General features: G+C 41.1%; 2 protein-coding genes across 4 annotated transcripts in view; one reads left to right on the top strand and one right to left on the bottom strand.

Annotated features, from left to right (window-relative positions):
• Nucleotides 1-6184, top strand: part of HVCN1 (hydrogen voltage gated channel 1) — a 15596-nt gene extending 9412 nt beyond the window's left edge. Inside the window, exons 4-6 of the mRNA XM_084649635.1 lie at nucleotides 758-989; nucleotides 5499-5611; nucleotides 6044-6184. Coding sequence (XP_084505761.1) covers nucleotides 758-989; nucleotides 5499-5611; nucleotides 6044-6109 — 411 coding nt within the window. The 3' untranslated portion in view covers nucleotides 6110-6184. The remainder of the gene's footprint in view (nucleotides 1-757; nucleotides 990-5498; nucleotides 5612-6043) is intronic.
• TCTN1 (tectonic family member 1) lies at nucleotides 1803-24111 on the bottom strand. 3 transcript variants are annotated; one of them, XM_084649633.1, is made up of 15 exons: nucleotides 23729-24111; nucleotides 19922-20042; nucleotides 16727-16857; nucleotides 15670-15839; nucleotides 14920-15007; nucleotides 13630-13739; nucleotides 11909-11929; nucleotides 11164-11292; nucleotides 9984-10109; nucleotides 9508-9590; nucleotides 8900-9040; nucleotides 8434-8590; nucleotides 8001-8126; nucleotides 7369-7513; nucleotides 1803-3871 (listed from the first exon to the last, which is right to left on the bottom strand). In XM_084649633.1, the coding sequence occupies exons 1-14, from the start codon at nucleotides 24045-24047 to the stop codon at nucleotides 7370-7372; spliced, it is 1866 nt and encodes a 621-aa protein (XP_084505759.1). In that variant the 5' UTR covers nucleotides 24048-24111; the 3' UTR covers nucleotides 1803-3871; nucleotide 7369. The 3 variants fall into 3 exon arrangements, with proteins under 3 accessions (XP_084505759.1, XP_084505758.1, XP_084505760.1); XM_084649632.1 differs by lacking the exon at nucleotides 1803-3871 and adding an exon at nucleotides 6598-6874; XM_084649634.1 differs by lacking the exons at nucleotides 1803-3871; nucleotides 9508-9590 and adding an exon at nucleotides 6598-6874 and having other exon boundaries at nucleotides 8900-9024.

Below are 24111 nucleotides of genomic sequence, written 5' to 3'. Positions count from 1 at the left end.
GGCCTTGTAGCTGTTTGTCTGCAGACTAAGGAAGGCCTGGTCTATGCTAGAAAATTAGGTTGGTTTAACTATGTTGATCAGGGATGTGAAAAATCCACACTCCAACCACTGTTGTTAAGCTGACTTAAGTCCCCGTGTAGACGTCAATGGAAGAATTCTTCTATCAACCTAGCTACTGCCTCTCGGGGAGGTGGATTACCTAAACCAACAGACGAACCCTTCCTGTCTGTATAGACAGAATCTCATGGAAGTGCTGCATCAGCGCAGTTGCATTTTAATTGTAGACAAGCTCCTAGTTATCCACTGTTATTGTCTTAGGACTTGCTTTTTCACTAGGAAAAAAGTGTATTTTTAAGTGGTGTTAAAACAAGCAGTGTTACAATCCTAGTGAAGACAAGGCAGTTGTAGTTTTAACCCATGTTAGCTGGTTGAGGTAAACTCTAGGAGGGACCTCATTTAGTATGTGTTAAAGGCCTTGTCTACACTAGACTTTTAAAACATGTTAGCTAATGTGCTAACATCACACCTTAAATCCTAGTTTAGGTAAGGCCTTAGACCATCCAGAGATACTATACAAATGTTTGGTAGCTTCTCTTCTGTTCAGCAAGATCCTTTTGTTACACACATTTAATCACTTTGCCTATTTGCTGGTCAATCAAAGATGCAGGAGTACTTCTAATATAATGAAGGACATGCATCAGACTAATTTGCTAATGTTATATGGTTTCTACATATACCTGGCATTGTCTTTTCCCAGGTATTTCACTACCTGAGCCTTTCTATTGTAACCCTCTTTTTGGTGGAAGTTGGGTTTAAAATATTTGTCTATCGCCTGGAATTCTTTCACCACAAGTTTGAAGTCCTGGATGGAATAGTGGTGGTGGTTTCGTTTATCATTGATGTCGTCCTTCTGTTTCGGGAACATGAATTTCAAGCGGCTGGACTATTGATCCTACTTCGACTGTGGCGAGTGGCCAGAATTATAAATGGTAAGTTTATGTCAGATAGTTAGTTTCAGGGAATTTGCTGGCTATTTTTACAGTACACTTGCTGAACCAAGTTGGGGGGGGCGGGGCGTGCGCGGGAGTGAAGCGTTCCAAAGACGTATGCAAGAGGCACATTTGCTAACCTGCATCCTGATCGTGCAGCAAGTGCCATGTGGACACAGGTGTTTTGCCCATGCAGATTTTGTTGCAGGAGTTTAGCCTGAGTTAGTTTGTAAGCTCTTTGGGGCAGGGATCATCTGTTTGTTGTGGTAGCACAGTTCCTACACAGTGGAGACCTGATTTATGGCAGAACCCAGATGCCCTAACCAAATAATACCCATGTATCCAGCACACCACTCTTAAAACATTCTTAGATTACTCACGCTTGAAGAGGGATAACATATGCGTTGTATTATGTGAGTGTCTTAATAACATGTCAGGGGGGAACAGTGTAGTCTCTCTGTCCTTCTGGGATTCCAGATCACTAGTAAAATATGCATTTTGCCACTTCAGCACTTCCTCTTGTCACTTGTGTTTTCCAGACTGCTGCTGGTGGCGATCTGGATAATGGTCGTTGTGCTACTTGAGAATCTTTTTCCAGTTGATTCTGGTTTAATTGTACAGTACTATGAAAATATGTACAAGCCTGTCTGCCCTAAATGTCACTCTCAAAAAAGGATTGAGAATTATTTACATTTTTTCTTGACATCAGCAAAGAAAAAATTAAAAGGCTGGCAGTGATATTTCTCCACCCCCTCCCCTTCCAGACCTTGCTGCTACTGTAACAAAACAAGAAAAGGAGTACTTGTGGCACCTTAGAGACTAACCAATTTATTTGAGCATAAGCTTTCGTGAGCTACAGCTCACTTCATCGGATGCATAAAGTGGAAAGTACAGTGAGATTTTATATATACACACAGACCGTGAAAAAATATACATTGTAAGGAGAGTGATCACTTAAAATGAGCTATTACCAGCAGGAGAGTGGGGTGGAGGGAGAGAAAACCTTTTGAAGTGATAATCAAGGTGGGCCATTTCCAGCACATTTCCAGGAGTTAACAAGAACGTCTGAGGAACAGTGTGTGTGTGTGGGGGGGGGAGGGGGGAGTGAGGAATAAACAAGGGGAAATAGTTTCACTTAGTATAATGACTCAACCACTCCCTGTCTCTATTCAAGCCTAAATTAATTGTATCCAATTTGCAAATTAATTCTAATTCAGCAGTATCTCCTTGGAGTCTGTTTTCGAAGTTTTTTTGTTGAAGGATAGTCACTTTGAGATCAGAAATTGAGTGTCCAGAGAGATTGAAGTGTTCTCCGACTGGTTTATGAATGTTATAATTCTGGACATCTGATTTGTGTCCATTTATTCTTTTACGTAGAGACCGTCCAGTTTGACCAAAGTACATAGGCAGAGGGGCATTGCTGGCACATGATGGCATATATCACATTGGTAGATGTGCAGGTGAACGAGCCTCTGATAGTGTGGCTGATGTGATTAGGCCCTATGATGGTGTCCCCTGAATAGATGTGTGGGCACAGTTGGCAACAGGCTTTGTTGCAAGGATAGGTTCCTGGGTTAGTGGTTCTGTTGTGTGGTGTGTGGTTGTTGGTGAGTATTTGCTTCAGTTTGGTGGGCTGTCTGTAGGCAAGGACTGGCCTGTCTCCCAAGATTTGTGAGAGTGATGGGTCGTCCTTCAGGATAGGTTGTAGATCCTTGATAATGTGTTGGAGAGGTTTTAGTTGGGGGCTGAAGGTGGTGGCTAGTGGCGTTCTGTTATTTTCTTTGTTGGGTCTGTCCTGTAGTAGGTGACTTCTGGGTATTCTTCTGGCTCTCAATCTGTTTCTTCACTTCAGCAGGTGGGTATTGTAGTTGTAAGAATGCTTGATAGAGATCTTATAGGTGTTTGTCTCTGTCTGAGGGGTTGGAGCAAATGCGGTTGTATTGTAGAGCTTGGCTGTAGACGATGGATCGTGTGGTGTGGTCAGGGTGAAAGCTGGAGGCATGTAGGTAGGAATAGCGGTCAGTAGGTTTCCGGTATAGGGTGGTGTTTATGTGACCATCGCTTATTAGCACTGTAGTGTCCAGGAAGTGGATCTCTTGTGTGGACTGGACCAGGCTGAGGTTGGTGGTGGGATGGAAATTGTTGAAATCATGGTGGAATTCCTCAAGGGCTTCTTTTCCATGGGTCCAGATGATGAAGATGTCGTCAATATAGCGCAAGTAGAGTAGGGGCATTAGGGGACGAGAGCTGAGGAAGCGTTGTTCTAAGTCAGCCATAAAAATGTTGGCATACTGAGGGGCCATGCGGGTACCCATAGCAGTGCCGCTGATTTGAAGGTATACATTGTCCCCAAATGTGAAATAGTTATGGGTGAGGACAAAGTCACAAAGTTCAGCCACCAGGTTTGCTGTGACATTATTGGGGATACTGTTCCTGATGGCTTGTAGTCCATCTTTGTGTGGAATGCTGGTGTAGAGGGCTTCTATATCCATAGTGGCCAGGATGGTGTTTTCAGGAAGATCATTGATGGATTGTAGTTTCCTCAGGAAGTCAGTGGTGTCTTGAAGATAGCTGGGAGTGCTGGTAGCATAGGGCCTGAGGAGGGAGTCTACATAGCCAGACAATCCTGCTTCAGGGTGCCAATGCCTGAGGTGATGAGGCGCCCAGGATTTCCAGGTTTATGGATCTTGGGTAGCAGATAGAATACCGCAGGTTGGGGTTCCAGGGGTGTATCTGTGCGGATTTGTTCTTGTGCTTTTTCAGGGAGTTTCTTGAGCAAATGCTGTAGTTTCTTTTGGTAACCCTCAGTGGGATCAGAGGGTAATGGCTTGTAGAAAGTGGTATTGGAGAGCTGCCGAGCAGCCTCTTGTTCATATTCCGACCTATTCGTGATGACAACAGTAACAAAACAGTACATATAAAAAACCACATACCCAGCAGCTGGGAACCATTTCCTTCCTACATCACAAAGAAGCCATTTTGGCATTAAAATTTTGAAGTCCTGATCTTCCCCCATTCAAGGCTAAAACCTCAGACCTAGAGCTGTACTGCAGCCCCTGTACACAGAGCCTACAAATTCACTGTACACAACTGCCCATTAGTTGACACAGTTGTGAATCACCATTTATTTAGGACAAAGCGAAGATATTTGTGTCCATAACATGTGGCTTGCACAGATTTAAAGGCCAGCTCAAGGAAAACGGGAGAATTTTGGGGGTAGAAAGCAGACACTGACCTCAATCTGGAGTGAAGGTTGGAGACTGACAGTGGGCTAAAGTGAGTCTCTAATGATGCATATGTAAGTCACTGCTATCTCAGTCTTAAGATGTAATCTTAGTTGAAGCTAAACGTTTTAGTCCTGTCTCAAATATTTACAAGCAAGGAGAGTTCTTATCTTTGGGGTTTTGCTTTCCCTTCCCTTTGATCCAGATCTCCCTAAAGTTCATAACAGGTGTCTGTCGTACAAATAAATAAAGGAAGCCAGATCGCCCATGTTTCCTGAATTGCTGGAGACTGTGCCTGCAGCAATGCAGTTGCGGGAAGGAACGAGCTCAGACAGGGTGGGGACAGATTCTGGCTTTATCAGGATTCCATAGCTTTCAGGTTGTGTTCAGGCCAGGAGGGTTGCAGTCATCAGGTGCACGCACATGCCTTGGAATCTATGCAAAAAAGCGGTGTGGATGTTTCCATTCTCCTCTGGAGAGGCAAGAACTTGAAAATCAGGGCTGTGAAGTATGTAGAACCGGCTCCAGTAGCACTGCATGTAGCCGCAGGTATAAAAAGCATAGGGTGCCAGCTTTACGATTACACTGCCCTGTCCCCCAACAGGAGGCTCTTGAGGCTAGGAAGAATTTGGTGATGCAGTTCTTTGTAAAGAAAAAGGTAGTAGGATAATTCTTGCCTCAGTTATGGGGGAGGAATTATGTGCAATGGCTTTAGTAAAGGAAAGACACTTGTATCGTGAAGGGAAATGGAATGTCCTTCTTTCAGAGGCATTTAAAGAGAAGTTAAAAGCTTTAAAGAACAAGTGAAATCCTGGTCAAGGCAGCACCCCAGTCTGTGGATCTAGACTGGATGGTCAGTGTTTTTGAACCCACTAAAACAGGAAGATAAGAGTACTTGCTCTCCTCAGTTGTGCTTTACACTAGGTTAAGGCCAAGGCCATAACAATGGAAAACCTGAGTTTAAAATGGAGGTACAAATTGCTACTCTGCCACACATCCCCTTGAGTTCTGCTGAAGGGCTAAATTCAAAGTAGAGATTTGAATGACCAGGACCTGGTCATTGGTGGCAGATTGCCACTTCCCAGCAGAATGCTGGCATTTGAAGCCCCTGTGGGACAAATCTGGGAACCATATTATGAAAAGCATGATTTAGGGGCAGAAGCAGAGTTTGAGAGGCTACATGGATATAAAACAAATTACTTGAGCACAAACCACAGATGCTATTAACTTCCTATTGTTTGCTGTTTTACATCATAAAGCTAATCCTCCATGCATTGTTTCCTAGGAATAATTTTATCAGTAAAGACACGCTCTGAACAACGGGTGTCAAAGCTGAAGCAAGCAAATCTGCAGCTTGCTACAAAAGTTGAACAACTTGAATACAGCTGCACAGAGAAGGTAAGAAGGCTCATAAAAATGTAAACAGCTGCGTGAGCTGGACTACAATCCTTTCCCAGCAACTAGCTATCTAGGAGACCAATGGCCAGGGTCATGCTCTGGGCTCTGTCTTATCCCAGCAGCTTGATTTGGGATGTTGTACCTTGGCCATGAAATCTACCCAGCTCCTATTCAGTTGGTATGAGAACATCCTGGGGCATCCTATAAACATAAGGGCCCATTCAAAAAGGGATAAAGATATTTCCAATTCCCTCCACAACTTCTATTATGTAGGGTAAGCACACATTCTATTTAGCAATGCCTTGTTGAAGAGCTGTGTTTTTTCCCTGCAGGGATGGCTACCTTTTCAGCAATGGGAGAAGAGCTCTCTTGTTGTAGCTTAGAAAGTGTTTTAAGATATGAGCTACAGTAATAAGATTTTGTTTCCAACAGGAGCAAGAAATCGAAAGGCTCAACAAGCTGTTACAACAGCATGGACTTGTCCATCAGCCACAATAAAAGACTGGCTGTGTAGGGCGAGGGAAATCCTTCCCTCAGGAAGTTCCAGTGCAAAAAATGCTAGTTTGATGATCCCTTGTTGACCTCTAAGATACTTTATATACCTCCGTGCTCTCTTGTATAGCATTGTCTATATGTAGTTTCTACTTTACTAACACTGCGATTTAATGAAAAAAGTCTGGTTAAAGGTGTTGCAAAGCTCTCATCGTGTACAGGTAGTTTTACAACAGATTATTGAAAAATTAAACCAGCATTCTCCCTTAGACAATTTTATTGCATAAATCTTTAATTGTATAGCTGTACAGTCAATGCTGCAACAAATTTAATAAAGTCCTATTTACAAAGCTGTGAATATTGGGGGCATAACTTATTTCAAGGAGTTGCTGTTTTTTGCTGTGTTCTTCATTTGCAATATGCAGTAGGAGCTTGCAATGTAAGAAGACAACCAAGGTAAGAGTGCAGTCTGAGGAAGGTCACTTAGTTTACAGCTCAGCATTACTCTGTCTCTAAACCACCTCCTGCTCTATTCCCATTTGTCTTCTGTCAGAGGAGCTTCCTCGCTAATCTTTGCTCTGGTTGTATCATCCTGTTGCTGGGTAGCGTTCACTTCTAGAGGTGCTGTTGTACTTAATTGTGCAATTCTGAACAAGAGAAGAACCACATCAGCTACATCCAGATAAGTTGGGAGTCCTCAGCAGCAGGCTGGAATACTCTGCAGTGTATTATTTCTTCAGTTCTTGCTCTTCATTTTCATTTGCATGTGGGCTGCAGAAAAAGGGAACTGCATAACTGAAGCTCTTAAAATAAAACATTAAAGCAGTGGCGTGTGTAAAAGTTAGCGCACTACTGAAGAGGATTATGCTCCAAAATAACCTATCATAACAGATTATTCCAGCTAGCAGGATTGTTCTTTAGACTCAGTGCAAACTTGACTAAGGTCCTGGAAAAGGCCCACCTAGTGAGTGCACTCTTACTACATGTGCAAGCACAGTTTTGAAGTGTGAAAACTGAGGGGTGGGATTTCAAGAGCACTTGGTGTTGGCAGAACTGCTCCCGTTGATTCCCATACAAGCAGGTCAGCCAATAATGAGGACATTGGAAAATCCCCAGCCTGCCTGTTTTTTAAAGAGAGTTACAATAAGCGGCATATTTCCTACTATCTTTAAAAGCAGATGAAGCTGAGGGCTTTGTTCATCTAATGCATAGTGATTACTTAGTTTAAGAAGTAGAACTTGAATGGGTTTTAGATATATACTTACATTAAACAAATGGAAAGAAAAAATCAAAGGGTAACTTGGCATCAATTGTTGGTGGAGCTTTATAGCCTGGCTCTGCCGGTGTAGAAACATCAATGAAAGTAACAGAACTTGCTATCTGAATAGTTCTTTCACTTCCAAAATGAGTCTGCAGTAAAGATAAGTGTTAGGCTCACTCTGGTTTTATACAGCTGATTTTTCACTAGGGGTTAAATATTTAGCTGTCTCTGGTAACATAGGTACTTTGACATCACTGAATTTCCTTTTTGAGTAGTGGGTACAATTTCACTGGAAACTTGTTTGTAGCAAGGAGTCCACACTTGTTTGAATTGCAGTGAAAACTGATAGATACACTACATTCTAACAAAGTTTTATCTTGATCTCTTTCTGACAGACTAAGGGCTCTCTCCCCGCGCTCTGCGGCAACTACACAAGCCACGTTAAAGCACTGCTGCAGCAACGCTTTAATGTTGCCAGTGAAGACCTGCCCTAAGGGAAACATAAGAGCAACAATGTTTATATAACAAGGCCTCTGTCATGTACAACTCATAGGTAATGTATAATAAACCGCCACCTCTAGTATTCTAAATAAAACACATTCTTCCACTCTTAAAGCAAGCAAATTAACCACATACCTGGGCCAGTATGGTACTAATGACCGTTGCTGAGACGTTCACGATTTTAGCTTGTGGGTTCATCAAAGATCCATATTTAGTCCACTTCACTTCTATTTCAAATGATACTGGGATTTGGCACAGACCCTGAAAACATTACAAATTAGCTTATATTGATTGATGCTTCATTCATTTTATTAAACATGCACACTACCCAACAGCTCAATGTAGGAGTTTTGTAAATTACCAGAGTAACTCTATAGTCCCCCTCAATAGACAATGCTGCTATCCCTGTGCTCTGGTACACTATTCATGCACGCATAAAAGCACTTGGGTCCTCACCTGATGTAAATCACTGTGGCTTCATTGACTTTACTGTGGACTTCAGTGCCCACTTACAGCAGCTGAGGACTCAAGTGTGCATGTTCTTAAAAGAAAAATTAGTTATTTTCACCTGTTCTGAAGATTGGATGTGAGTGATTGGCACCCAGTCCAATACATCTTGAGCCTGAGAATTTCCAAATGAAGCTACGTATTCTGGAAAATTTTGTCCTTTCAGTACATTCAAGATGATATTGGCCAAGAGCTGACATTCTGTACTTGCAGTGATTCTTTCAGAAAAGAAAAGATCAATTTAAGTGAAATCTTGTAGGTTAGCATAGCAATAATTTCCCCTTGCTCTCATACAGTGCTCTATTCTTCTGACTATAGCTGGTAATAATATATATACACACACACAGCTATTTCAAGACAATTCCGTTAAATTACTTTTAAAAAACTAAGTACTCAACACCCACCTCCACTATTGTACAAAAGTTCTAGCACCTAAAGATTTTCTAATCGGGTAAATGGAACCATTACTAGTGGATTATATCTTGAGAATAGACTGATGAATGCTCAATGGAAAGTTACCCTCTTACCTTAGTTTACAACCAGATATCATATTATAACCAAATAATACTGGGGTTCTGACTCCTTCTACAGCAAGACAGTCCTGGTTAGATGAGCTTTGCAAAACAGTAAGTTGACCATGTGTATTAGTGCTCTGAATAATGCCAGATATAATAGCAGAGAGTTAAGGCAAAATATTAAATATTCAGACTGTGTTATGAAATAGGAATCCTTAGTAAAATCCTCAAAATGCAAGTGAAAATGCTACAATGATATAAGATACTCTGTAGGTAGTTTAGAAACATTACTAGAGTACATAATTAGAGCCTGATCCTGTTTCCTTGGAAGTCAATGGCAAATCTCCCGCTGATTATAGTGGTACAGGAATTGAGCCAGTAGATATTTCTGAAATATGAGCTAGCAGGAATGCATACCTTTGGGAAAAGATAATGCTATAAACCATCCTTGGCAAATCATCATGAAGATGTATCAACCCAGGCACAAAATCTACTTGCCCACCTTTTACCATGCAGATGGTCTATATGCTTATATTTCATTCATTGATCTAAAGTACTTGCCCTAGGCAAGAAGCTTTTTCAAAACTGCTATAAGCCACATTTAGATGTGAAAAGGATATCCGGTAGGTCTAAATCCTGCCCTCAGAGGCAATCCAATACCATAACCGGGATTTCCACTAAGAGGGACTGGCTTTGTGTTTAGCTGCAACACAAATTACACAACATCAGTTCTTATATTTTACTTAAATGTTTGGAAGACAGAGACAGTCAATTCATTTAGGATAAACTGTCTTGAGTAGTTTGAAATATCAGTTCATACAAGACTTCTGCCTAGGACTATAAGAGGGTTTACTGAAATCAGAGCAACACTTTGCCTTGATTACAGACAGGTGTACAGTCACCTGATGAGCCTTCAAAAGGAAAACCACCAAAGCATTTGGAGGATGTGAACACACAGCTCTGAAATTCTGCCTGGCTCATGCATCCAGTGTAAGTTGTGTTCTACTTTACTGGTAATTAGTTCGGAGGGAAGTTTAATAAGGTTGGTTATTAAATTATCTTTCAGTAAGTCATCTATAATATCTTTAGACGTTACCTGAGTAAAAGTGATTTCAAAGCTTTGCTGTATTGGAAGCATTTTAGTGTTAATTGTCCCCAGGACAAAAGAAACAGCTGCATCTGTTATTTCTCCTGCATTCGTGTACGTAATAGAATAACTCACCTGAAAACAGAGTTTTCCATATTAATTAGAACATGTAAAAAATGAGCTAAAAACCAGACTATCTATGGAATTTTTCCACACTTCTCCCATTCTTTAGGGATAAATGTGCTGGAAGATCACCACCATCTAGAAACATGCACCTTCTCATTTGCAATACCATGTAAAGTCATGTAACTATAGAGGCAGGATTTGAATCACTAAATCAGTACATGTCTGATCATTCTACAGTGGCCACATATTAGAAGTCAGACATACCTGCATATGGTTTTATAAAATGTTAATGGGTAAGGACTGATGGAGTCTGGGGAAAAAATAACCTTTATATTCTGGCTTTTCTCCTCATCAGGAAGGAACTTTGGGGAAAGGAAAGAGAGTGCCTACTTATCTTCCCATTCATCTACTGACTACAGAAGTGACATTCAAGGAAGTAGTTGTGGTCTAGCCTAAGAGAAAAATGTAATACTTGCAAAGAGAGATCAGTATCCCTATCAATAGATGTAGGAGATAAAGGATACAAATGTAACAAAAATCAATACATTAGTTATTGGTGAATAGGAATGATTTAATGCATCTCAGTTTCTTCAAAACTGACTTCTCTTCTACCTAGCTGTCCTATACCAACCCTCAAGTTTTGTTATTTTCAAAAAAGGTAAAGAAATAAACTAACTTGCATTGTACCAACCCAACCAGCAATTTAATCTTATTTTGTGTATTCCTTCTTCTCCCAAGCATCCTGTCTCAGACTCATCTTAGATTCTAAGCTCCTGGAGACTGTATCTTGTCTATGTAAACTGCCACACACAAATAGTAAATCTTAAGTAATAAGAGATGGATTTTATCCCACAGCTCCATTTTGCATTAGTGTGCATTTCCAATCCAGCTGTAGGATACCATGCTGTATGTTGTAAGGCTCTGTTGTCCCAAAGATCAAGTTTCTCTTCACCACATGTTAGCTGAAAGTGTCATGATTTCCAATAGTTTGAGAAGTAGGAGTGATCTAATACATACATGCCTTTAATTTAGTACAAAGAGGAAAAACAATTTGTGTACCTACCCCAAGAACTACATTTATGCACACTTGATTATCCAAATTCTTGGGGAGCAAAAGGACATCACTACTGTTAAGCAGAGTACGTGTTCCACTCAGAGACTGGACAGTTATGGCCTGGACAGTAACATTAACCTGAAACATAAACAAGTGTCATTTCTGAATACTGGGTATAACTGAACTGTAAGGCACACACTATCATCCTGCCTGGATGACTTATACTTTTTCCTGTTTAAAAGAACTCCAACTGTTATCATTCGGAAGTCTTAGAACAGCGGCTTCCTGGAAAGTAGTAGTTTGCTTCCTAGAGACAGGAAGCTACAAGCATTTGTCTGCACCCTCGAAGGGCATGCTCTAAAATCCTCAAGCGCTAGCCTGAGGTTTCTGTTCCAGAGGGACAGAACAATGGTCTTGTTACATGAATTGCTGAACACCAGTCAGATGTTCCATGTTTAATAGCAACTATGAGCTAACCTAGAGTCTATAATTATACTTGGGTGGGGATTCAATCACCAGAATTAATAAATCATCTCAGAGAGAAGCTCCAAGCTCTTGAGCACCCTTTCACTTGTTAACTGTACCATTGCTGACAGAAGATAGGCTAACTGGCTTAAACTGCATATTTTGCTTGGATTAAACAGCAAGAGTGAAATCTTGGCCCTGCTGAAGGCAATGATAAAACTTCCATTGACATCAGTGGAGCCAGGATTTCATCCCAAGTGTGTCTCATCTAAGAAATAATGTTACTTACCAGCTGATTTGACTTTGGTACCTAGGGGAGGGAACAAAAACAAGCTATTTCAAACAACAGCTAAATCATTAGCAAAAAATAGCAAATAAATAAAAAGGTAAGTGGTTAAGACTTAATTGCTTTGTCTATTTCCTTCTCCTCTACCAACAATTATCTAATATGACAATGGCTTTCACATCAGGGAAGTAAATAGAAATACCATATATTATCCTCAGTGTCAAAGTGTTAGCTACTCCTCATGATTTAAGAGCAAAATTGTGTAGTCCTTATGGTCTGATCCAGTGCCTGTTGAAATCAGTGGAAAACTTCCTAGATTTCAATGGATTTTGCATCAGGCCCTAACTTTGGCTAAACTCCCACAAACAATTAATAATAATAATAAAATCAGCAAGGAATAGGTGGATCTAAGATTTCCTTAAAAGGTTACCAAAACTTGGTGTCTGCTCTTACTATTTCCAGTCTTGCCTGCCTTTTTGCAACACAGACTCTGAAGATAAAGTGAGCAGGATATACTATGAAAGTTTAGTTGTATCAAAAAAACGGCTTCAGAAATGGCACCTCTACTTTACATAACAGTTCTTTGTATGTCATGCTGCTTAGCTTATTGACAAGAGTTTATGCTGCAATAATTCTGTAGAGCTCCACAAGCTCCAAGATGGATTCTTGCATTCTGCATTAAATCACCAACTAAAACTTGTTTTTTGTTGGCAGAGGCACGCAAAGCAGAATCAGGAATGTTTAGGTCCTGGGTTTGTTTGCAGTGCTGTCAAGACAATGAAGTTGGTCTTAGTAAACTGAGCAAAACTGATGGAGATTTCACTGGCTGAGAATAATAATGAATGCCCATGTGTCATTTGTGCAACCGTGGCTAAGTCCAAGGCCCAATGATTGTCAAAATGTCTCCTTTTCCCCGTTTTTGGAGAATAACTAAGAAGAGAAGAATAGGAAAAAGATTTATTGCTGAAAAAGTAAGTTTTAAACTAGAACAATAGTGGGTTAGACAGCAGCAGGGCTCTGTCTTGCTCCAGTAAAAAGGGGAAGTGAGGGATAGTTATGGCCAACCTGCCTTTTACGGGAGCATGAGGAGGCAGAGGGCACAGGTATGGCCCCAGACACTGCTATTCAAAAACATCCTATCTGGGCCCATGAAGTGCATGCGTACCTACAGTGGGATCCACACACACAAAGAAGAAAATTAATCTCACTCTACCAAAACCCTGGCCATTGCCACCTTAGGCACTCTAGCCCAGACCCCCAAAGGTATGTAGGCTCCTAACTTCCAGTGAAATCAAGTTAGGAGCCTAAATACTTTTGAGGATCTAGACTCTTGGCAATAGGCTCTTTATGAAGGCCTAGGCATGCACATCGAAAGTGGAAACCCATGCCTCTACAATTAAGTCCACTATCTCAGCGACAGCAATCCTAGAATCATACACAAACTCACATCTTCCAGGCTGTCTTTTGGTTATCTAAGCCCCCAACAAACAAGTGCTTTTCTTTTCTGAGCTTGAAAGGGAGGTGGGAGGGAATGGCTATTTCTACAAGGTATGATGGTTATGAAGATTTTTTCCAAATCCCATTTAAACTCCTATATAAAGTAAACAGTCATCATCCCACTTCCCTTAGGAAATGGAAATTACGTAATTCTAAAGATGTGAAGAGGGAGATAGGAAATAAATACCAACTGTCAGTCAGCAGCTGTGTTTCAAAACCCTACTTACTGCTAAAATGCTGGAGTTGGTGTAAAACAGCATACTAAGTGCTTGAGTGGTGTTACAATTTCCCACATTTATCATTCTACTGCATTTCACAGCCTGGTTTACTAGAAAACCTGTAAAAAAGTATTACTGAGAGAACTAAAGAAAACACAATTATGAAAAGCAAAAGACAAAAATCTCAAGTAAATGCAACACAGAAAGTGAATGGGAAGTAATGCTTAGACAGCTGTCAATTAAAAGATTGTCTATTAACATCTCCACACTGCGCACAAACTTGCCAGTGTAGACAGGGCCTTAGAATCAGTGCCTATTATGCAGCCTTTGGTACAACTGTAGCTAAAAAGGTTTATCACTTTTGTAGTGAAAATCCTCATGTTTAAGGTTAAATTCAAAACTAAGAGTTTACCTTTTCATTAAAACTAACTGTCATGGAAGGAAAAAAAATAGGGAATTTATTTTCCATTTCTTTGGCATTTTTACTTTTGTTTAGAGACAGAAAAGAGAGCCACACTTTTTCACATAGTTTAAAGAGGATTTTCATGATTTTATCATAGATCATTAGTTATGTGCATGTATGCTCATTTAGGACATGGTCACATTCTTACTAAACGTTATTTCCTAAAAATAGAAATTTACAAAAAAAATCTACCATTAGACTTATGTTTGCATTTACAGCTCTCATAAGCTCATCATTCTTCCTTTAACTAGGGATTTCTGAGTTTCTCTTTCCCCATTATCTACCTTATGCCAATACTTTTATTTCCCATCTAGTATTTTCTGTAACATATACCATCTGTATTTATCTCTGAAGCATTTTAGGATATTGTTGGTATGAAAGTTCAGGACCCAATCCTACAACTCTTACTCAGGCAAACAGAGCTTACTCATGTGAGGAACTTCCTTGGCTTCAGTGGGGACTCCCTCCAAGGTATGCAGGATTGGGCCTTGTTTCATGTAACCCCATCCCACTTTGCATCATCACCCTCACACTAATTCTATTGCATCTATAAGGCCACAGGGGCTCAGTTTCAAAAACAGAAAAGCAACCTATTAATGGGACTCAGTGATTTATATTTGTGACTCTGAATGGCTCAGTCTACATGGAACACAATTTCTTGTTTATGACCAAAAGGAATTTAAAAAGCTAAGTACCATTTTTATAAATGAAACTTTACCCAGGGTTGAACAGGTAAGTGTGCTAGTTCATATGAATCATCTGTAAATTGGCGTGGCAGGATAACAAAAGCACACACTAAAGAGAGGATAAACAGGAATTAGAATGCATTTGCCAACCTGCAGGATTAGCATCGGAGCACTGAGAGGAGACAAGGGGAGCAGGCAATCTCAGAAATGCATCAGCCGTCTGGATAGGAACACCATACTGCCAAATAAAGGGGCAAACCCAAGCTTGTAGATTTTCAGTACACAGAAAGATTCATAAAATATACAACAAATTTAACCAGAACTATTAACATTTTGTTTGCTTCTACCATGGCTCCCAATAAACCAAACTTCTCCACCCACCAATATCTCAAGCCAAGATCATGTTACCATTGTAAACTGACTGCTAAATTAAAGATCTGCTACAATCACTGGAAATTCTCCAGCTTATCTGCTCTTATAAAAATAAAACAAATCTTCTCAAAGACTACAAAGTCCATATTTTAGAAATTTGCACTGACAACTGACTAGATAAACCCTACTGGCTAGATTTTAATGGCATCTTGCTCTTTTTTTTTTTCTTGCCAACAATAGCAAAAGTAGCATAAGGAAGCTGCACATGTTTCCCAGATGTTAAAAATTCACTTTGATTTTGTAGAAGACTAAAGCCAAATGCTGCACTTTAGTCTTTTGCTCTGAAATTTTTATATTTAATGAAGGACTATAATGAAGTCTGTATTTTTCAGAAAAGTAACTTTAAGTTGATGCAAACAATGTTTATTCAATTATATATGGAAAGATTCATTAGCGAGAAAGTGTTTTATGATAAAAGAAAGTACATTTAAAATACTGCAAATATAAAAAGAATCAGATTATTTTTACCTCATATCTAGCAGTTTCATTTGTATCAGAGAAATTCTGAGCATCTAATTCAGTATTCAAGAGAACATCAGATTCAGCACTGAAGGTAACACCTTCAAACTGTTTAAGCAAACTATCAAAATTTTGTGAAGTAGGCATTTCAGGAGGAATAAAGGACAGTGCTTGTTTATCTGTGAAAAAATATTTTATAAGTGAGAAAGTTTTAAGTTATAAAAATTGTGTTTAGTAACAAACATTTCCATTGTGGAGACAGGAACATACCCTTAGAATTTAAAAATGGGAAGGAAAATACCAGAATAAGATGAATATTTCTCAAAGTTTTCTAGGAGGTATTAGCTGGTATCCGTAATTTGGCCCTGATTCAAAAAAGCACTTAAACATGTGCTTAAAATTAAGCACAGGATAAAATGCTTTCCTAAATTTGGGACCTTTTAGACCAAAGTCTCTGATTTGATCATACATTCAGATACCAAGACATACCAATTAATGGATAGTGCTTAAATTACTATTTCGCAGTCATGGTGAGATGAAAAAATTACAGCATGAACTCTATTTCACTTATGTGAAAGCCCCCACAAAACTGACATCAGAAGATTTGGAAAAAATTTCACCAGTTGCACAGTCACAACTGGAGCTAGTTAGAATTAGTTCCCCCTGCAGAAAATATTGACTTTTCATCTAAAAATTTAAACATTTTTAGTTTTCTGATGAAAAATTTAACATTTGAGAAAAGCAAACATTTTCTGCAATAATCTTCATTTAGTCAAAAGCCCAATTTCCCACTGAAAAAAGTTTTGATAGAAATCTTCAACCAGCCCTAATTAGATCCCAATCCCATTCTCTCTATAGAGAGGCTCTGTATGGGGGCAAAACTCCTTTGATAAAACTGTTAGTGTTTTGTCAGGGCAAGGAGTATGGCACCAGACCATCACCATACAGGATAACCAGTCTTCTTGCAAGTTTGGTTACTTGCAGTTTTAGTCTTTATTTTTGTCATCCAAAAAGTTTTGAAGATGACAACATTGCACTGCTCAGCATGAGTTACAGATCTACTTACAGTTTGTAGCGTGAATGCAGAAAATACTTGGATTGTTCTGATCAACTAATTTAAATATCCTTTCAGGTGGATGTGCTGCAACATTGATTGAATATATAGCTGCTTCCTGAGTGCAAAGCTGGCTGTCACCTCTGCAAACAAATATACAGATCCAACAAAGTCAATTTTGACAATGTTATTTTAAAATCTTTATATGCATGTATTGTTATAACAGAAGGAAGGCAACAGTGGAGATGGATAACTACAGTAAAGATTTGAAGATCATTTATGCACCCTTACAAGGTTTAACATTTTATACTGTTTATCCCAGGAAAAAACAACAACAATTAGCCATTCTCCAATATCTTTCATTCACAGATTTCAAAACAGAGGGATGTGATAATAGCCACTGTTCAAAGTAGGACAGCATTTGATAACAATGATATAAAAGATGACAACTCAGATGGGATCCAATTGGCTTCAGATACCACAATGGCATATATGTTAAAGACTGGACATTCAGAAAATGCTTTTATTCATACCAGAGAGAAGGTAGGGGATGGGTCGGAATGAGGTTGAACATAGAGAAGGCTGCAAGAGGATCAGGGGAAAATGAGGTGCATTTTCCTTGAGATAGCAGCAGAATCATATCACTCATCTTCATAAAAAGAATATAATGAACTGCTCACAACACATAGGAGACAAAGGATGGAATGAGAAACATCAAGGAGGGGAAATACTGAGTCACTTTAGGATAGGTACAATGTGTTACCAGCATCCTCAATGAAGATCAACAAGAGAATTTGGTATTGCAGCGGGTATGGTCAATAGTGAGTGGGGTTTTCCAATAAGACCTCAGTGGATGGTAAATGTCACACTCTGAAGAGTACTAATCCCCCCTACATTGGGACTTGAATATGAGACAGTGATTCCTCATATGCTAGAGAGAGTGGATACTGCAGAGTGGTCAAAAGCAGTAAAAGAACATTATCAAAATTAAAAGAAATGGCATATATGGAATTTATATAATCCTGAACACTACATTTCTCCTTTAAGTTATGCTAGTTAGACATGACCCATTAGGTAGAGTGTTGTAAACTATTTCATAAGGTGAACCACATCTTAACAGGCCCACATCATGGATTATATTCCTGCTCCCTCAGGATTCCACAAACCACCTCCCCTCCTATTCATAATTATAACACCCCTGTAGCAACTACAGCAGTTGCTTACATGAAAGTTACCATCTTTAAAATCAGATGTAAAAGTGAGATGTAAAACTTGTGGCCATTGACAATCCCTTGACATGTCACAAAAGATAGCTTGAGAAAAAAAGTACAGCTTGACTTTATGCATTTCTAGTTGACAAGAATAAAATATTCATAGCAGAGGATTCAACTGTCATTCAAAAAGGCTTTGATTACACCTTTCCGATATATATATAAAATACCTATAAATGGGTGGCAATATGCATTGTGGCAAGAACAAAGAAATAGCAGTCCCAGGTGGCTGAATGATTCAAAGTTCAAAGCACTGAGAATAAACTCAGTTATTCAGATTGGGCTAATTTATGCAGGAAGTGGGTTGAAGAGCTATGCTTATTGTTCTGAGAAGTCACATTGAGCTATTTTAAATTCAGACTCTAAAATGAGCTTTCTTAACTCCTGTTTGAGAGGCTGATACCAGTGCAAAGCTACATACTGAAATAGGTTGTAAACAGCAACAAAAGACAAACAATAAGCCAGCATTATATTACTATCATGTTATATTTTAATATTTTACTATGTTACTTTAGAAAGGCAAAAATTGCCAATGAGATGAAGAGATTCTATGCTTGCTCCTAAAAGAGAGATCAGAGGAAAGCTCACATTATCTAATGATGGCCATGATGCTATCACGTTCCTAGGACTAGGACTTCTTACAGCAAAGCGTTCCCAAACTAACACTGATGGACTATTAGTGGTCCATGGACAGAACCACCAGCTTACCAGGTGCTAATGCTCCTAATTTCCAGCTTCTAAATTGTATTGATAGGAAGCTGCAAATGTTTTACTCTTTCTCTTAAAGATGGCACCTGCAAAAACAATGCCCTTAATGTCACGATAAGGCATTGAGTCAGTATTGACATCGAGGGAAAGGTGTAACCTACATCACTCCCTGCAAAACCTGCATTTTCCTTCAACATCTCCTATCCGAGCAACAGACAGACATGACCTTGCTTAGTTTGACAGGTCTGATGAGATTACAATCCAAGGCATAGCACAGTGAAATTAATGTAGAAGTTCAAACATCTGTTCCAAATAGCCACCCAGTGCTATAATGGATACTAAATTACCTTTGTATCTCCGTGTCAAGATGTAGGCTGAAGTCATTCCTGAAGTATTAATAAGAATAGTGCCAGCACTCAATTCTTGACATCAGAACAATTAGAGGCTCAGCTCCATAGCCTTAAATATTCACATCCCACTCAAAAGTGATCTTTTACAAACCTACAGCTCCCTTTTTTACTCCAGAAACAGTTCAGTGCAAACAGACACATGTCCCAACAAGAGACCATTATCAGCCTCCCTTGGGACTTCTCTTCAGCTGTAAAGAGATATCACTAAAACTAATTCCAGACTGTGACGGAGGTATACAAACCCCCCATTGGACAGGAAGGGGTTAAAAAGCAGGACTAAACTGAAGCCTCCCTGCTCCACCACATCTGTGAGGCATTTCAGGCCTGGATGAAGAGCTTTAAAAAGAGGGAAGCCCAGCCCAGTTTGGGGAGAAGTGTAAATGAGGACAAAGACTCCTCCATGACCACAGCCAGTCTAAGCAGAACTGGGCATACCCTGAATGTCTATTTCAAAGCTCCTGTCAGTGATTTACCTGAGGGCTTTGAACCCTTATACAGACTGCTGGAGGTCCCTTGTTTGAAGGCAGGCCTGCTGCTGTCTTTCATTAGTTTGTTTATGACAGTCCCAGAAAGGGAAGACTCCCATGGGATTCAGATGAAGGCCTGAGTCTCCCAGGTCCAGTAGAGCTGTGCTGATGACTGCCTAGGTGCTGAGGACTGGATGGTGGGTGAATGCAGTGCCCTGTCACACAGCAAGGAGGTTCTGTGGGAAAACAAGCCCACAGTGCAGACCCTAGCCTGTATCCATTGAATTCAATGAGAATATGAAGGGACTCTGCATCGTCGAGCTGAAAAAAAAAAGTTATTTATGAACTTACGTGACAATGTGAACTGAACATGTAGTAAAGAGACTGAAATCTGCAGCACTGCAGTCTGGGTCACAGCAGCAATTTACATCACACTGTGCCACCGAGAGGTCACAAACACACAATGTAGCAACTGGAGAGAAGAAGATTTAAAATAAAATTAGGAATGAATTTTAATGCCTAACAAAACATTCTTTATATTTTTTGTTTTCACAGTGTCCTTCTTTAACTGCAGTTAAATGTTTATATCTAAATCCTAAGGTATCGTTTTTAAAACCATGAATTATTATTTAAGATACACATTTTCTCAAGAAGTGACCATATGATGAGCAATTAACAATATCAAGGGCATACTAGAGACCTGATTCTGCATTCGTTAGGAATCCAAAACTCGTAGTGAAATAAACAGGAATTTTGAAGATGTCAAAAAATATGATCACTACCCAATACTGATATAGAAAAAGTCATATTAATAAATGTTGATCTATTTGTTTAGATTCTAACACAAATATAAAACATTTTGTTATAACTCCCACACAATTGCAAGGACAACACATGCTCCATGTACAGGTAATATATTTTCCTGATGTTTCAATATGAGTTGATTTTTTTAAAGACGTGAACTTTCTTTCTTTCTTTCTTTCCTCCTGTTTCCATATAATCTTTGCAGCTTTATCTTAAAATTTTTTCTAGTTTCAATTAACCCCCTATAGACTGCCCCTGGAGGAAAGCCAGGGCACGCTAAGGCCTAATTTGCTGATGAAGTCCAGCTTGGAGAGGAACTGGGCTGGGCTTATAAAGCCAAGATGCTGGCAACAGAGAGTCTGGCTGTAGTCATTCCCTGAGAGTAGAGAGGTGAGTTTGAGACTATAGGGTGCTACAATCTGCAGTTACTCCCTGTGAGGGGGGAGGACCAGAGGATGTAGGAAAGAGCAACAGCATCTGAGTGAAAGGGGCCTACAGTTTGCAGGTACAGGGTCTCTGGACTGTAACCTGGAGTAGTGGGCAGACCTAGGTTCCCCTACTGGCCACTAGGGAAATGGCACAATCAGGGCACTGCTAGATAAGACTGCCTGAGATCAGTCCTGCAGAAGGACTTTGGCACCCTGGGGGGATACAGGCTGACTGACCTGGCTGGAAGGCTGAGTCATGAAGAGGAGGCAACAGCTCCTTAAGCAAAAGAGGAGCCACAGCTGGCAAAAGAGCATGGTGGAGTTCAACCACAGGAAGGGGTGTTAGTTGTGCAGAGGCAATCCTCAGAAGGGGGTGCCATCTGTGGTGAGTAGTGTACCCTGTCACCTATCAGTAAGTTTATTTGCTTTTCCTTTTAATCCCCATAATTGTTTCACTTAAGACAAAACCAAAACATTCTTTGGAATATCACTTTTGGAAGTGAGGGAATTTGACTGACAATATGAAATTGCCAAGTTCTGTTAGTAGTAAAATGGTTATTCTTTGCACATCCATAGTAGCTTTAACAGGATTTCAAGGCGTTTAATCATTTAAGCCTTATGGCCTGCTGTGAAGTAAGCAAGCATTACTATTCTAATTGTAAAGGCAGGGAAAGCCAAGGCTTGAACAAGTCTCTAGAGAGTCAGTTGCAAAGCAAGGAATACAACTCAGCAGGGCTAGCAACCTGGCCACTGCTCACCATTATATTTTTGTCATTTGCTATTATGTAAGGAAATATAGATTGGAGGGAGGCACTAGAGATCTTGATTCCAAAGCCTCTGGAATTTGGATCAGTGATGTATTTACCCATGGATTGCAAGGGCCAAAGGCTAGAACAGGGGTCTCAAACACATGGGCCAGTTATTGCCTCAGGCCCGCCATAGGCGCCAACTCCACCGTAGCCAAGCTCTCCGTGCACTCCCGCCGAGCACACCGCATCCCTTCTCCTCTGCCTGCCTCCCAGCACTTCCGGCCGCCAAACAACTGTTTAGCAGCACTTACGACTTTCCAGGAGGGAGCGGGGAGGAGGTGGAGAAGAGGCGGGGCTGGGGCAGGGACTTTGGGGAAAGGGTTGGAATGGAGGCAGGGAAGAGGTGGGGTAGGGCCTCATGGACTAGACAAGCAGTCTGAGGTATGAAGTTCAGCATGTATGATTCTTTGCTGTGAGTAGTTAAAAGTAGCAACGTATTTTGTATGAAGTTACTTTAAAAAGTTCCTGCCATTACAGCTATGTTGATAGACTGTTAGTGTAGATAATCATCAGTGTTACTGACCACATAAGGAATAGTTACAGGTGTTTTATTAAAACCCCTCTTCGCATTACAGTTTTTAAAAAGTTAATACATTGACTTTTAATACCATGCGATATTTTTTTTTTTCATTTTTGACTATACTTTTGCATCGTTGTATGAAAAGGTTTCAGTGATGCGGCCCTTGGGCCAATGTACTAGTCCTCATGTGGCCCTCGTGGTGATTTGAGATCCCTGGCCTAGAACAACAGTAAGTGAGGGACAACAGCTGGCAGTCAAGATACAGATGACTTTTTCATAATATCTTTTTTTAATTTCAATTTGTAACTTTTAAATTTCACTATGGCCCACTGGATGCTATCTGATCACCTAGACAGTGTCCAACATGTTCTCATTAATGCCTGAAGAGCTCTCTGGACACTTGAAAGTCTCTCTCTCACCAACAGAAGTTGTCCAATAAGATATTACCTTACCCCCTGTCTCTCTGAAGTTCTATTAGCTGAATTTGGCACCAAAATCCTGAATTGGAAATGTAAAACAGGGATCAATTTTGAGGGATTTTAAGTCCCCTGACATTTGGAAAGGAGTACACGTGGGCAAACTTCTTAGTTCCTCAAGTGATGTGGGGTCAGCAGCAGCTTTCAAGAGAGACAAATCAGGAGTGAAATGCAAAACACAGCTACCAGTTGAAAGATATTGTCAGGATGAGTCTCTCTCAGCATAAAATTATTTGTAACGTAGTAGTGTCTCGGAGCCCTACTAACAGCCCTCAATCCCATCATGCTAAGCACTGTACAAACACAAAACCAAAACACAGCCACTTCTTCAAAGAGCTTTTGGTCTACCGAAATCCTGAACCCCACCAAAACAACCTTTACGTGTATCGGGGAAAAGCAAACTCTAAAATGCATGTTTATAGGAAAGTGCATGCTTATAGGAAAGTGTTTTTACTCAGTATGCAGCACCATAAATGTAAACAGGGCTTTAGAGAACACAAAAATGGTAGGGGTCCCTGACCTGGAGAATTTATAATGTGCTTCTGAAAAGGAGGATGCAAGGCACAAAAGTGAAGAGAAAGGTGATGTGGGGCTTTGCTAGCAAGAAGACTTTCAGTAACGCCTTCCCCACAGAAGTGGGGCTTCACGGGGATGATTTCCAGGATGAATAAAAGGGCAAACTGGCCAGCAAGCGATTGTTCCAAGTCATAGGCAGGCATGGAAGAAGGCATGAAGCCAGAGGGGGAGAAGGAACCAAAGGGAGCAGTTAAGAAGCAAAAACCATTTACAAATCGATATTCTAAATACACTCAGCAGGCCCATGCTTTCATCGAGGATTCCTAGGAGTCACCCAAAGGCCCTGATGGCATCCCGCTGGAAGTGCCACCCAGGACTTCAGAGAATTGTAGGGATAGAAGCTGCAGGTGCTGGACTAGTGCTGGGAGCAGGGACGCCCCAGATCCCCCCAGCCAGAGCCTCCAGGCCCCCTCCCGAGCCAGACCCCACAGATCCTCCGCCCCATCCCGACCCAGCCCCGTTGCTCCCCTGGCCTGATCCTCCCCCGTCCATCCCCTCCTCAGCCGGTTCCCGGCTCCCCCAGCCGCTCGCCGGGCGGTACCCACCGTCTGTGACGGGGGCAGGCCCGGGCCCAGCCCGGGCCGCTGCAGTGGCCGCAGCCGCAGGGGGGGCGGCGGGCGGAGCGGGGGTCTCTGGCGGCGGCGGCGGCTCCGGGGCTGGGGAGGAGCCCACGCCGGGCCCGGGAGCTGTGGGAATGGCGGCGGGGCGGCGGGGAGTCTCTCGAACGGAGGGGGCGGGCGGGCCCGAGGGCTGCGCGGTGGCGCTGGCGGAGCGGCTCTGTCCCGAGATCCCCCTAACGGCCGGGAGCGGCGGCGGCGGCGGCAGCAGCAGGAGGACCCCGAACCTCAGCGCCACTGCCGCCATCCCGGCTCCTGCGAGCCCCGCTCGCTCGCGCCAGCGCCTCGGTAACCAAGGCGACGCCCCGGGG

This window comes from Lepidochelys olivacea (genome assembly GCF_965140295.1).
Source record: "Lepidochelys olivacea isolate rLepOli2 genome assembly, chromosome: 15".
Taxonomy (NCBI): Eukaryota; Metazoa; Chordata; order Testudines; family Cheloniidae; genus Lepidochelys; species Lepidochelys olivacea.
Note: the sequence above shows the minus strand (reverse complement) of the source record. Positions and strands in the feature narration are given on the sequence as shown.

Excerpts from the sequence above, each read along its gene's own strand:
- TCTN1 (XM_084649633.1), bottom strand. The coding sequence starts at position 24,047 with ATGGCGGCAGTGGCGCTGAGGTTCGGGGTCCTCCTGCTGCTGCCGCCG. Across the intron at positions 16,858-19,921 it reads TGTTCAGTTCACATTGTCAC|AGGTGACAGCCAGCTTTGCA; the intron begins GTAAGTTCATAA and ends ATTTGTTTGCAG. Across the intron at positions 15,008-15,669 it reads ATGAAACTGCTAGATATGAG|TATGGTGTTCCTATCCAGAC; the intron begins GTAAAAATAATC and ends TTTATTTGGCAG.